The sequence below is a fragment of the Cynara cardunculus genome, unplaced genomic scaffold (assembly GCF_001531365.2).
Source record: "Cynara cardunculus var. scolymus isolate 2C unplaced genomic scaffold, CcrdV1 Un_Scaffold_2937, whole genome shotgun sequence".
NCBI lineage: Eukaryota > Viridiplantae > Streptophyta > Magnoliopsida > Asterales > Asteraceae > Cynara > Cynara cardunculus.
The window spans coordinates 54,247-67,035 of NW_020201283.1; the positions used below are offsets into that span (position 1 = coordinate 54,247).

A 12,789-nucleotide genomic window follows, 5' to 3' on the forward strand; every position below is an offset into this window, starting at 1 on the left:
TACAAGAAGGAAATAATATTTTTTTTAAATATAATAATATTTTAATAATATAATTAATGTTATAATCTGTAAAATTATTTTGATGATATTTTAAAAATGACATTTTTGTGAAGTAGGAGAAGTGGAGGACTGAATCTGTGTCGATCTTAAAGAAGAGGGTTTAATCGAGAAATTGGTGCAAAGATGCAGCTTCCAAAATCAAATATTCTCCCCCCTCTCCTCCGTTTCATGTTTGCCGGCTTTCCAAAATCCCAAATCCCCCTTCTCCTTCTTTGATTACAAAGAGATAATAAATTCGAAAAGAACCCCAGATTTTTCTTTGGATTCATCGTATACTTCAGAAGGGAGAATAATAAATTGGTCCCGTTTAAAAGCGCTTTTTCGTTCTAGAAAGTTTTCGCCGGCCGGTGGTCCATCCGTCGCCGAACCGTATATCTGGCAATGGGTAGGGCGTTACTGGGCTGGTATGATGATGCAGTGGTGATTTACGCCCTCAAGGACGCGTATAGTTGGTGGGATGAATTCAACCATTCCCATGTTTGGCAGGATTGGATTTTTCACGTCCTTGCCGCTCTCTACGGCATCGTTACCCTTGTCGCACTGGTGAGTTTGCAATTAGTTATATTCTGATGAGTTATTGCGTTTTCTTTTGCTGTGGGACTTTGATTTGGATGATCTGTGTTCTCTTTATGGGTTTCTGTTTGAAAAGAACTACAATTTTTGGGCGTTTAGTTGATGTTATACTATATATTATTTGAATATCTTAGCTATGTGCGGCTGTTTCCAATAAATTGGGGTATTAAGAAGTGAAATATTGGATTTGCATTTCTTTATGTTGTTGTGGAACAAAAGAAACATTCAAATTTGAATGCTTAAGAGCTACTCCAACCCTAATACCAAAACTGTTTGCAAATTTGTGGGAAAATGGACTCCAAAAATCGCTTCAAATCCAAGCGTTCTGCACTTGTGCCGTCTGAAACAGGAGGCCCGCATATTTGCCGATTCTCTCCCATCTCCAGCAAATGCAGTTCTCTTTGCCGGCCTGTTGGAGTTTCGAGACTGGCTAAAATCGCTATTTTGACGAACAATTGGAGTTTCGCTAAGATGTCAAAGAAGTTGCTATCCAACTCAAAATCGAACTACACCAAATCTTATAAAAGTACAACAAATAGAATATGTTGGAGTTTCTGAGACTGGCAAAAAAACCTATTTTGACGTACAATTGGAGTTGCTCTAAGATGTCAAACAAGCTGCTTTTCAACTCGAAATTGATATGAATCTGGAAAAAAATGTTGATAACTACACCAAATCTTATAAAAGTACAACAAATAGAATATGTTGGTGTTAGGTTTCCAATTTTGTGTTTTTGAAGTACTAGTTTTTGCACCAAAGATCAATCTAATATCTATTAGGACCAGTGGCCTTTGGTCCAACTATATCTTACCAAGTCTGAAGTTGTGGGTTCAAGACACAATGCTAAGATCTTGTGGTGCTTATGTGTCTTTGTTTATCGTTGCCTTCTCAATGAAAGTACAAGTTAGGCATAAGTCTCATAATAAGGCTTGCAATGTGCTATTGTCCCTTTTTTTGTAATTAATAATCATGCATCCAACTATTGCAGGTACAATTAATTAGGATACAACTAAGAGTGCCAGAGTATGGTTGGACCACCCAGAAGGTCTTCCATTTCCTCAATGTCTTGGTTAATGGGGGTCTGTATATTTTGTTATATATTTCTTTTGAAAAGTATAGTTTATAAACCTATCTGCATCTTGTAATTTCTAATCGCAAATATGTTACTGCTGCAGTTAGATGTGTAATCTTTGTATTCCATCGTGATGTCCAACATTTAAGACCAGAGGTTAGGGACATTCTTTAGCTCATCATTTCTATATGGCTGTTTTCTTGTTTGTGGCAAATATTGAGCCTTTAAGTTGTATGTTTTCTGTTGCAAGATTGTCCAACATGTGTTGCTTGATGTGCCAAGTCTTGCATTTTTCACTACCTATGCTCTCCTAGTTTTGTTCTGGGCAGAAATTTACTACCAGGTTCTTTATCTCTTCTACTTTGTGTTCTTATAGTTGCTTTTGGTGTAGTTGTGCTGATCGAAAATGCTAGTTAGTTCACTTTTTGATGCTCTACACGTTTGACAGGCAAGGGGAGTCTCAACTGATGGTATCCGGCCAACATTCTTTGCAATTAATGGAATCATTTATGCAATTCAGGTGAAATTCTTGTTCATGTTTTGAAAGTTGAAAAAGAGTTGAAGTTATTACTTACATGCAACTTAGCTGAGTACCCTTTTGTTCTAAAGGAATTTTTTATCCTCAGAATTTGGTACTTCACAGTTCAAAAAGCTTTCTTCCTGTGTTTGCTATGAATTACAGACAAGTCATCCCTAGTAGCAAATTTGACTAAACCAATGGGATGGTTATTTTGCATCCCTTAATAATGTTTCTCAGTTAGATGTAAATAAAGATAAATATCTAACATTTTTGGATGCAAGATATTTTTTCTACTTTTACCTGATGTCTTCTTGGCTTTCTTTCCACCTTTAACCAATTGACATCCTCACTAGAGTTTGTCAGGAGGTTTAGACCACTTATGGAAATCTGGGATATGATACAAATTACAAAGTCAAGAAAAGAGTCAACGGTGTCAAGTAAAAGTTAGGACCACGGAACTCAAAATGTTTGTATGGAGAATCTTCTCCCTTTGAGTCCATTTTCTATACACTGTCAGTGTAAATAATTTCACATGTATAGCTCTTGGATCATGAGAAGTGTTCCATTACGTACTAGGGTTCATATCCTGTGAGTAGGTATTTACAGGAATTATGGGCCATTTGTCATCATTCAAGAACCACTGGTGTAGAAGTATTTTTTATTTTGACAGTGATCATCTTCCATGTTTTTACAAGAAATATGAAATAGTAAACCTGTTCAATGGCTTCTTAACAGATAGTTTTGTGGATTATAATTTGGTGGAAGCCTATCCCTCTTTTGGTGATCCTCTCCAAGATCTTCTTTGCAGGTCTTTTAGCTTTATAATCTATTTGAGTAATTCTATTTTTGAATTTTCTATCATTGGAGTCACCTCACATATTCTGTTTGCCAGGGGTGTCCTTGTTTGCAGCCATGGGTTTTCTTCTTTACGGAGGAAGGTACATTGAACATTTTTGTTACTTTTTCAGTTTTTTCTGATAGTTGTATACACACATATGTCATCACTTGGGCGTCAATGGGTTCCCCGAAGATCTTATGAGGGTGTCTTTTGATCTTGTACTATAAGAAGATGTATTTTAATAACCTAGCAGCTAAGAATTACTTATAACGACACTTCCTTTGGGTAATGATGGGATTTAGTTGGTACGAATTCTAAATGCAACCTTTGTATAGTAGGCTGGTATTCGTTTTCACTATTTTGAATTCCTATTAGACTCCAACTACTGAAGTGTCAGATGCCATAAGGCTTTCATTGTTATGTTTGTTTCTTGTTGCACAATAAAGCCACTGTTAGGCTCTACAACTTTTGTGGCACTTTGGTACGACATATACAATATGTCTTAAATAAATGTCTTGAGTTGGTTTATCAAATCACTAGAAAGCTATCCAATCGGAGATTTTATTCAAATGAGGGACACAAAATGAGCAAAATATTCAATGTGACTGTACATGAACCATAGATTTCAGTTATCTTTCAACTGTTCACATTAATGGTCATTCTTTCCAAAAAATGGTTAAACTTGTTCTGTCTTTTTGTCTTTATAAAGGAACTTCACATTACTATTATTACATAATTTTCCTAAGTTCTTGGACATAAAAGAACTTGGCGAAGCAAGAAATCCCTCTTGTTGCATGGTTAGCTCTAGAGCATAGATCTTTGATTTTATTGTTTAAGAGTAGTCACCTATTATGAAACACAACACAATGAAATGGACATAGTTGGAAGGGGAGGATGCATAAGAGTTGTGGAAAGAACGAATAAATAATTCATGTAGTTGGAAAAGTTTAAACGGAATACGACCTAGGTACACGGGGGTTTGAAGAGTAGGGCACTTCTATATTTGTAAAAAAGCCAATCATTTTTTTTGTCAATTTCCTCTAGACAAAATTGATGAGAAAGAACCCACAGATCTTGATCAATAATGGTAATAGTGCAATCAATGTTTAGTGTGGGAATGAAAACGTAGAGATAGAAAAAAAACAAACACGATGATTCTTCTTGAGATTTCGCCTACTAGTACTATGCAATTAACTCCTTTCGGTGTAGAGATGGAAAAAGACAAACATGATGAGAAAGGATCCCAAATTCTGCTACTGTAGCAAGCCATCGATAAAGTTATAAAGATGCTGAAGCTTTGTGTCACTTGTGATATGTTGCCTTCTAGGAGCAAGTCTCTTAACCTTTCTCTTTGTGCAGGCTCTTTTTAATGTTACAACGCTTCCCTGTTGAATCAAAAGGCCGGCGAAAGAAGTTGCAGGAGGTATGTTTCATCTATAATTTTTTTACAATTTTACCCCTAGTATCACTTGTGTAATTTTGAATATATATTCTTCATACAGGTCGGCTACGTGACATCAATCTGCTTTGCATGTTTTCTTGTAAGATGTATCATGGTGAGATCCCTTATATATATTATCATGAAATCACGATGATCAAATTATGAAATGGTTTTTTTTCATGTGAACACATATTTCAAACCTTTTGGTTTTGTATGATGGTATCTAATTTTCTTCATCTTTTTCTGTTTTGATGGGGATGTTAGATGTGCTTTAACGCATTCGATGAAGCTGCTAATCTAGATTTGATGGACCATCCTGTCTTGAACTTCATATACTACTTGGTAAGGAACCGAACCATTCTGGATGCCATTCTGTCCTTTTGGAACAGAAATATACTCCTTATATTACAACGGGTTCTCATCAAGATTTGCATATACTAACCATTTTTCCGTCACCAGTTGGTGGAGATCCTACCATCCTCTCTAGTTCTCTTTATTTTGAGGAAGTTGCCGCCTAAGCAAGTCATAACACCATATCACCCTATTCATTGACGACAAATTTATCCCTCGACAATGGAGCATACAATGGAGCTGGCTTTTGATGTAATCTCAAAAGAAAAGAAAGTAAAAGAAGGCAAGCAAAATGGTGCGAGAGACTTGAAAAGGGGAACTCTGAATTGTGAAACATGTTGATTTGTATTTGTTGTTGTTTCTTAATGAAGTCATTTACCATCCAATTGAAAACAAATGGGGTTCAAACTTGATGTTCATAGAAAACAGGTTTCTTTTAAAGAGGATGTAGATTGCTTGCTTTTTATATAGAATGGGAAGGTTAATAACCTTTAAACTAAAAAGTCAATCTAGAACCACAAAAGTGGTGTCTGATTGGTTTGAACTTGGCTCCAAAAAACAAAAGTATCAGGAGGTTATAGGTTCAAATCAACTTAAAATAAGATATAAAAGCATAAAAAATGTACATGGCTTAAGAAAAATAAAATGGTTTTTCAAAATATCAAGTATAGACTTTTCTTTTTTAATAATGTATCAACCAGATCTTCAATGTTTGGATTTTCAACAACTAAATACTAAATCAGTATAATATTTTAAGATCAAGATTCAAAACATATTATTTGATATATTACATATAATATATATTTGGGAGACACTTGGTATTATCATTATGTATGTGAAGTCAACCAAGTGGATTTCTCAAGTTTTTTTTGATAAAAAATGTAATAAAATATAAATTATATATAAAATTTGATTAATTATTAAAATATAAACAGACTAAGCCTGGTTGTGTTGAATTTTTTTCACGTCTAGATCCACCCATTATTTTTAACACAACACAGGTTCTGCATCTTTTTCGAAAATGGTTATTCAAGTACAACTTTTGAACAGATCAGACGAGCCTAGCAAACATAGTGTTCATAAGCAACTCCAGTTTAAATATGTTCTTTTAGAATTGTTGTTACCAAGTAAAAAATCAATATATTTTTTTTAATATGAAATATTTAGACTTAAAATACACATTTAAACATTATTTTATATTTCCAAATAGACACAAGTCATAGATACAAGTACGTATGCGTAGTTAGCCCGTTGGCTGCATCTCTCGTGTGCCTTCTGTTTGGCTTAAAGCCTTGAATTGAAGGTCTGTTTCTTGTTTCTCTCTTTGAGGCTATTGAGGGCTTCCTCCATCAATCCAATCCCCAAATCCCCCCTTTCTATTTGGCGGCTATCTTTCTTTCTTTCCCTACAAACCCCTTTATTTACAGATTCAATGTTACATCTATTCGTCTTTCTTAATCTTCAATAGGCCTGTTGAGCCGCCTCACAAACCCTAGATCCAGCCATCGATATTCTTCAGGGTTTCCTTCATTAACCATGGTTGGTGGTGCTACTCATCAACAACCACAGCCGTCTCAATTGCCTCCTCCATCATCGTTGTCCTCAATCGCTCCTGCACCCACGACGGAAGAAGAGGAGTTCTTGAAAAGGAACACCGATTGTGTTTACTTTCTTGCATCTCCCCTGACCTGCAAAAAGGTACTCTTTTTTACGTAATATTCGCTCTACAAATTGTGGGGTTTTCTTGTTTCTTTGTAATGCATCGGATCTTTGATATCTTTTTTTTCCCCTTTTCTTGTAAGGATCTTGGGACTAATATAGGTTGTTCTTGTTTCATTGCATCTATTTTAAAGACTGTCTGATGGTACCATCTTTATAGAAGTTGTGATGACATGAATTGTGATTTGTATGGTTTATGATTTCCAAAATCAGAGTCCACTTTTGATTTCTATTATTTAATCGACTACTTTATACTCAAAATTGACACAAATGTTGATAGATTATAGCTCCCAAATGCTGTGATTGTAATAGCTTATATGATCTTTCAAATGCACCAATCTGTTCGTGTGAATTTTAATGTCAAACACTCTTTTTCTTGATGGAGGGAGTATGCAATTTATGGTACATGATGGGGTTTCATCTTTGATTGCAAAAGAAGGAAAACTTGAATTAGGATTTCACTTGGTTTTTGTGTTTTTTGTTTCTTGGTGGAGAAAGACAACCCTTTATATCCAGACTTTCATCACTTTATACCTTTCGCTTTTATGATTGCCTTACGAGTTAATGATTACGACATAGGAGCACTAAAGCTTCAAAGCATAATGGCGAAGGAATTTAATGAACACGCTTGCTACCGTATTTGAGCAGCATGTGGCAATTACATCTTGACCTATTTTGTTGTTTGTCTTTATATTTTCTTGGTTGCTTTTGTAGTAACATTTTTCTTGTTTTTAATCTGCAATTGAATTGTAAGAATAGGTTGCATACAAGCTTAATCTTGCTAGATAACGGTATTCCTACTTTGTATGTTATTATCTTTAAACAATCAACAAATTGAAATGCTAATGGTTTTAAAGAAACTTGAACTTGCAACCTAAGGGTTATAGATAACCATTGGTACAATCAGGCCGAAGGCCAAGTTCAATTTGTTATCAAAAGATTTATTGGATATGAGCATTTAGTGTGTTATTGTATTATCTAAATCAATTCTGCTAACAGGGAAGTGAGTGCGAGTATCGTCATAGTGACATTGCACGGGTCAACCCCCGGGATTGCTGGTACTGGTTAAATGGAAATTGCTTAAACCCGAAATGTGGCTTCCGTCATCCTGTAAGTATTCTAATTAAGATCGTTTTTTGTTATAAAAATGGGTTTGTGCTTTAAGAAATTATCTTTGATTATTAAGGGTATATCTTGTGTTGTTTTCAGCCACTTGATGGATTGTTGGGGGCTGAAGTTCCTACTCCAGTGGGACCTTCTATACCTCAGGCTCCGGTAACGCCTACACCACCGTATGCTATGTCCAAACAAGGCGTTGCCTGCATTTTCTTCCAGAAAGGTTTTTGTTTGAAAGGACATTTATGCCCTTTCTTGCATGGGCCACCAAACATGGTCAATAACAAAGTGGTGCAACCTGTGCAGCCTAATTCGGTTACCAAGCCTACTAAGATGGCTTCTGCTGGTCCGGAGAAATCTATTCAAGAACCGAAGTTTATGCAACAGGAAAGTGTCCAAAATCCAGTTGAGTTTCTACCTCCGCAAGGGAAACAAGTGCCCAGAATGGCAGCTGCTCCTGCTCCGGCAAGAAATGGTGGTGGTGGTGGTGGTGGTGGTGCTATGAAGAAGAATATAGCACCGCCTCCTGAGGAGCCTCCTAGGTACAGACCAGCCAGTGTTGTTCCACCTCCTGTCATGAATGAATTCCCACCCAGCAGGTCTAACCATGGTGTATACGAGACTCATTATGTTTCTGATAATGATGGTATTCTGAACGGGAAGGATGTTGACGAATATTCAAGGGAGCCTACCCCTGGATTTGACGTTCTTGTGGACAATGAGCTTGGCGATTCTGAATACTATCCTAATGAAGAACAGTTTGGAAGGTCTAGAGGCCATGATTTTGATATTGGTCGTTCTACTGACTACGATGTCGATCGAGATATGTATAGCGAGCGGCGTGATTATGACCATTATAATGATGAAGGATATGCATGGGAGGATCACAGAACATCTTCCGAGAGGGTGTTGGGTGAAGCATCTAACTTTGGAAGGAAGCGTTTTCCAAGAGATGACAGCCCTGATCAGTTTGATAAATCAGATTTGCGCCATCGGATATCAAAGCAAAGAAGAGGTAATGTTGGCGGCGGTCTGCGATCAGTTGTCAGTAGTGAACATCTCCGTGACAGCCGTGCCGACAGGATGCCAAGGACTGACAGCCACCACCACCACTACCACCGCCGCCTGGATCCTGGTTCTCTTAGCAGCCGGCTTAGAGGAAGAATAAAGGTTCCGGGAAGGTCATCTTCACCTGGAAATGAAAACGAGTTGATGGTAGAAAGGGAAATTGACATGGGAAGGCAGCATCGGTCCAGATACTCACCTGGAAGGCCACCACACGTGTCATCCAACCATAGCAGGCTTAGAGACAGAATAAAGGGCAGATCCATTGAGGATTTCAACGACCATAAGGGTTCTCATGGGAGACGAGAGATGGCGTCTGACAATGGTAACGAGTTTTCAGGACCTAAAAGATTGTCGGAGCTGAAAAGCGGGGATGATCATCAATCTCTGGGGAAAAGGAAATACCCAAGAGTGGAGAGTCCACAATCGGATGGCAATCTATCATTTGAAGGGCCAAAGCCGCTAAGTGAGATTCTGAAGCGGAAAAGAGGAGGCTCTGTCGTTTCTTGTGTGAATAATGAAGATAATAACTCAAACGGAAATAATGAAAAGGGAAAAGACATCCCATTGGAGACCATGGTTCATAGTAACAAGGAGGAACCAGTGGAAAAGCAAAGCGGTTCAATGGATGGTGGGGATTCGTTGAATTGTGATGTGAACGAGCTAGAGAAGAAAGCAGGTTCTGCCGATGAGGATGCAATGCTGGATCAAGAACTTGAAGCTTATGATGGGAGAGATGGAGATTATGATTATGAGCAGATGGATGGGGATGGAGAAGAGTACAATTTGGAGGAGGGTGAGGAATACTTGGAGGAAGATGATGATGATGGTGGAAAGAAAGAGAAGGAAGCGTACTCTTAGAAGAGATTGAAAAAGGCTTGGTTTTGAATGTTTGTTGGTTCTTAGATTAAAATTCTGATTGTAGTTTGTACAAGTAGAGGGATGGATGATTCTAAAAACTCTTTGTTTTTAGTTTGTATCTAACTTTTGCATGGAGAAATTCCTCCTGCTTCAGCTCAATATTCTTCTATTCGGGTCACAAGTGGTTTTAACATTTTAATGATTGGTGATACAAATTCTAACAGGGTCTGGATCCTTTCAGAAGTCTCCTTGGTCTTTCTTGTATTGGCTCTTATACCACTTTGTCATGGAGTTGTTTCACAAGCCCTGATGTGGTTCTCAGGACTTGTATTAAGACAAGATGATCAAACAGCATCATTTGGATTATTCACAAATGAATGATTACCAACTATTTGAAASCAGTAAGAACTTTGAAGAATTCTATCTGGAAATCTTATAAGAAAGCTTCCAGCTACACAAAGTTCAAGTTTCCATCATACCATTAAATGCTCTAAAATATTTCAGTTTCTTGGGGAACCTTTATATGGGACATGACATTAAGTTCAAACACAGGTTGGATTTGTCGGGTTAAATCAATATATAAAACCAAAAAAACAAGAATATCAAATATTAGAGCATCTTCAACAAAGACATGGGGCATTTTCTTTTTTCACTATTCATTATGTCTCCAAAGAAGAAACTATAATTCATACTTATTGACTTAGGGTTGTTTGTTTACCTATTAATAGTTTCATTAAAATGCAGTCTCTGAATCGTTAAGAGGTGAATCTTGTTTGACAAAATAAAAGTCCGTCTCTTAATGGTTCTAAAACCCTCTGAAAGATTTTGTATCATGTCCCTCCTTTAACCAATCGGCACCCTGATTTCATTGTAAACAATAACCAAACAATGGTCTAGTTTGTTTGAATGTATCAGATTGTTCCAAAGTATTGCATGGTTTGCTGTTTGGGAGGAAGAATGTTGCTTCTTTGCTTCCAAAAAAGTTTGTTTGTAAAGAGAAAGAAGGGTCGTGATTTGAATTTGAATGCATATGTAGTTGCAGAAGCATTTATAACCGTAGAGGATCTGCTGTTGAGTGTCCAAGAATCCATGCTTCTTGTGCAGTGTTTGTGGACGTTTGGATATGCAGCAGGGAGGAGATAATGAACGTATTGTTCCCGAATAAGAAAACACATAGTGACTCGGATTCTAACGAAGTCGTCGAGGGTAAATGAATCGGATGGATGGGTAATTTAATAGTGGCTTTGTTATTTGTTGTTGTCATCAGTTGTTTGTAATAGATTTTGTTCAGTATATTGAATTACCAGATTATTTATAATCATATATGTAAAGATTTAGAGGAACAGACCAACTTGGGAATCCTGTTCTTTTCAGATCAAAAGGAATCAACCATCAATCCAATCTAACATTTCTTCCTACCTTTGTTGTTCTCTCTTCTCCTCCTCTTTATTTCCTTTCCCTTTCTTCGCTACCGCTTCTTGGGTGCTACCATCCTTGTGTTTTTCCGGCACCACTTCCAGAACCGATGAATGATCGCAACCACTGCCATCGACTTGTGTTTCTGCTCTCTGACACCAGCTTCTGCGGTTCCTCCCTCATTCCAAACTGGTTCAAGAAATCATCCATCATTGGCCTTCTACTCTGCAGACCCTCCACAACTTCTTGCAAACTCTTTGTTTCATCACTTGAGAAAACTAAATTCACTTCAAGTCCACTGAAAATTACAAGTCTGAGCACCCGATAAGTTTTTACTTTAACAAAACAGTAATAAACAACTTCAATGTTTACATCTAACCTTGTATCTAACCAACAAGAAAGCAGTTCCAGTTCATCAAATGCACAGCGCACTTCACGTAAAAGTGTTGCATATTCTCCAGCACACGTTTTCGCATTCGTAAGAGCAGTAGCCATAGCATGTACAATTTTATCCAACTCTTTCTGGTAAGAAAAATAAAACATCACAAGGCAATCAAAATTTACACTAATTAAGATGATAAATCTAACAAACACCAACTGTTACTACCTTGATCATAGCATAATCAGAAAACGAGCTCTGTATCTCTCCCTTCTGCCCATTTATAACTTCAGATATGTCATCAAGTATATTCCATTTCATTACCAGTTCTCCTTTGCATCCATCCGCAGGATCCACATTGAAGTTAGAATCTGGTAACGGGTTTGAAGATGGTGCCTCAGAGGTCGAGTCGCTATGTGTATTTTTCTTGGGGAACAGTACATTCATTATCTCATCCCTCGATCTCCGAAGGTCCACAAACATTGCACAAGGAGCATGGATTCTAGGACTTGCATTTTCCGTACTCACAATCAACAGAGGATCCTCTATTGTTAGAAATGCTTCTGCAACTACGTCAGCATTTAAATTGAGATAACGGCTCTTCCTTCTCTTTAAAAGACCACCCAGAAACTCCTTTGGAAGCAAATAAGCAATATTGTTCATCCCAAACAGCAAATCACGTAGTACTTCAGAACAATCTGATACTTTTAAGCAAATTAAACACAGTATCATAACCAGCTTCAACACCAAAACTGGATGGTAAAATCTAGGATTCATGTCTGATTTTTTAATCCATGCTACAGTTTCCTCTTGATTGTAAAGAATTTCTCGGACCATTACAACAAAAAAGCTTTCGTCAGGGGGATTGGAAAGAGCTGTGTTTGGAGCAAAGTGATGATGGGTAAACCATTCAACAAAAGAAGATTTTGTAGTGAAAATGATTCCCGAAGAGAAAGATGCCATGAAAAAAAGACGGTCCAAGAGATACACAAAACTGTGAGGTGATATGTACCCAGGAAGCCTCCAGTTGGCTCTATAAGTATCACGCAAAGCATTCTGGAGTGCAACATAAACATCTTCCCAGCAACCATTCTGAAACTTCTCAACAAATGATTTCCATGACAGATTCCATTCAACTCCCGTATGAATTATGTTGTAAAGTGCTGTAGGTTTTCTGGAACCAAGACATATCATCATCACCCTCCCAATCTCCAAGTAGGTAAGGTTACCCTTGATCATAAACCTTATAATCTCATTCAGCAAGTTGACTGAAACATCAGTCTCCTTTAGTGAAACAAAATCCGCAGAAATCGAACTCCTCCAGTCCAAGGGAAACACAAGATCAAAATAAATTGTCGAGAATCCCAGGTAATTTTCC

The 12,789-nt window shown here is 37.3% G+C and overlaps 3 protein-coding genes across 5 annotated transcripts; 2 read left to right on the forward strand and 1 right to left on the reverse strand.

Moving 5' to 3' along the window:
- The first annotated feature begins 122 nt into the window (after window positions 1-122).
- LOC112503372 (tobamovirus multiplication protein 3-like) lies at window positions 123-5,292 on the forward strand. The gene is made up of 11 exons (XM_025107427.1): window positions 123-603; window positions 1,622-1,712; window positions 1,809-1,861; window positions 1,956-2,048; window positions 2,154-2,225; window positions 2,961-3,033; window positions 3,118-3,163; window positions 4,423-4,486; window positions 4,566-4,619; window positions 4,769-4,846; window positions 4,964-5,292. Exons 1-11 carry the CDS (start codon window positions 442-444, stop codon window positions 5,054-5,056), a joined length of 879 nt encoding a protein of 292 aa, XP_024963195.1. The 5' UTR covers window positions 123-441; the 3' UTR covers window positions 5,057-5,292.
- Window positions 5,293-6,101: 809 nt separating this feature from the next.
- LOC112503378 (zinc finger CCCH domain-containing protein 17-like) lies at window positions 6,102-9,808 on the forward strand. 2 transcript variants are annotated; one of them, XM_025107436.1, is made up of 3 exons: window positions 6,102-6,553; window positions 7,574-7,684; window positions 7,784-9,808. In XM_025107436.1, exons 1-3 carry the CDS (start codon window positions 6,392-6,394, stop codon window positions 9,614-9,616), a joined length of 2,106 nt encoding a protein of 701 aa, XP_024963204.1. In that variant the 5' UTR covers window positions 6,102-6,391; the 3' UTR covers window positions 9,617-9,808. The 2 variants fall into 2 exon arrangements, with proteins under 2 accessions (XP_024963204.1, XP_024963205.1); XM_025107437.1 differs by having other exon boundaries at window positions 7,997-9,808.
- Window positions 9,809-10,968: 1,160 nt separating this feature from the next.
- Window positions 10,969-12,430, reverse strand: LOC112503376. 2 transcript variants are annotated; one of them, XM_025107435.1, is made up of 3 exons: window positions 11,640-12,430; window positions 11,412-11,554; window positions 10,969-11,330 (listed from the first exon to the last, which is right to left on the reverse strand). In XM_025107435.1, the coding sequence occupies exons 1-3, from the start codon at window positions 12,372-12,374 to the stop codon at window positions 11,102-11,104; spliced, it is 1,107 nt and encodes a 368-aa protein (XP_024963203.1). In that variant the 5' UTR covers window positions 12,375-12,430; the 3' UTR covers window positions 10,969-11,101. The 2 variants fall into 2 exon arrangements, with proteins under 2 accessions (XP_024963203.1, XP_024963202.1); XM_025107434.1 differs by having other exon boundaries at window positions 10,969-11,345.
- Between the last annotated feature and the right edge of the window lie 359 nt (window positions 12,431-12,789).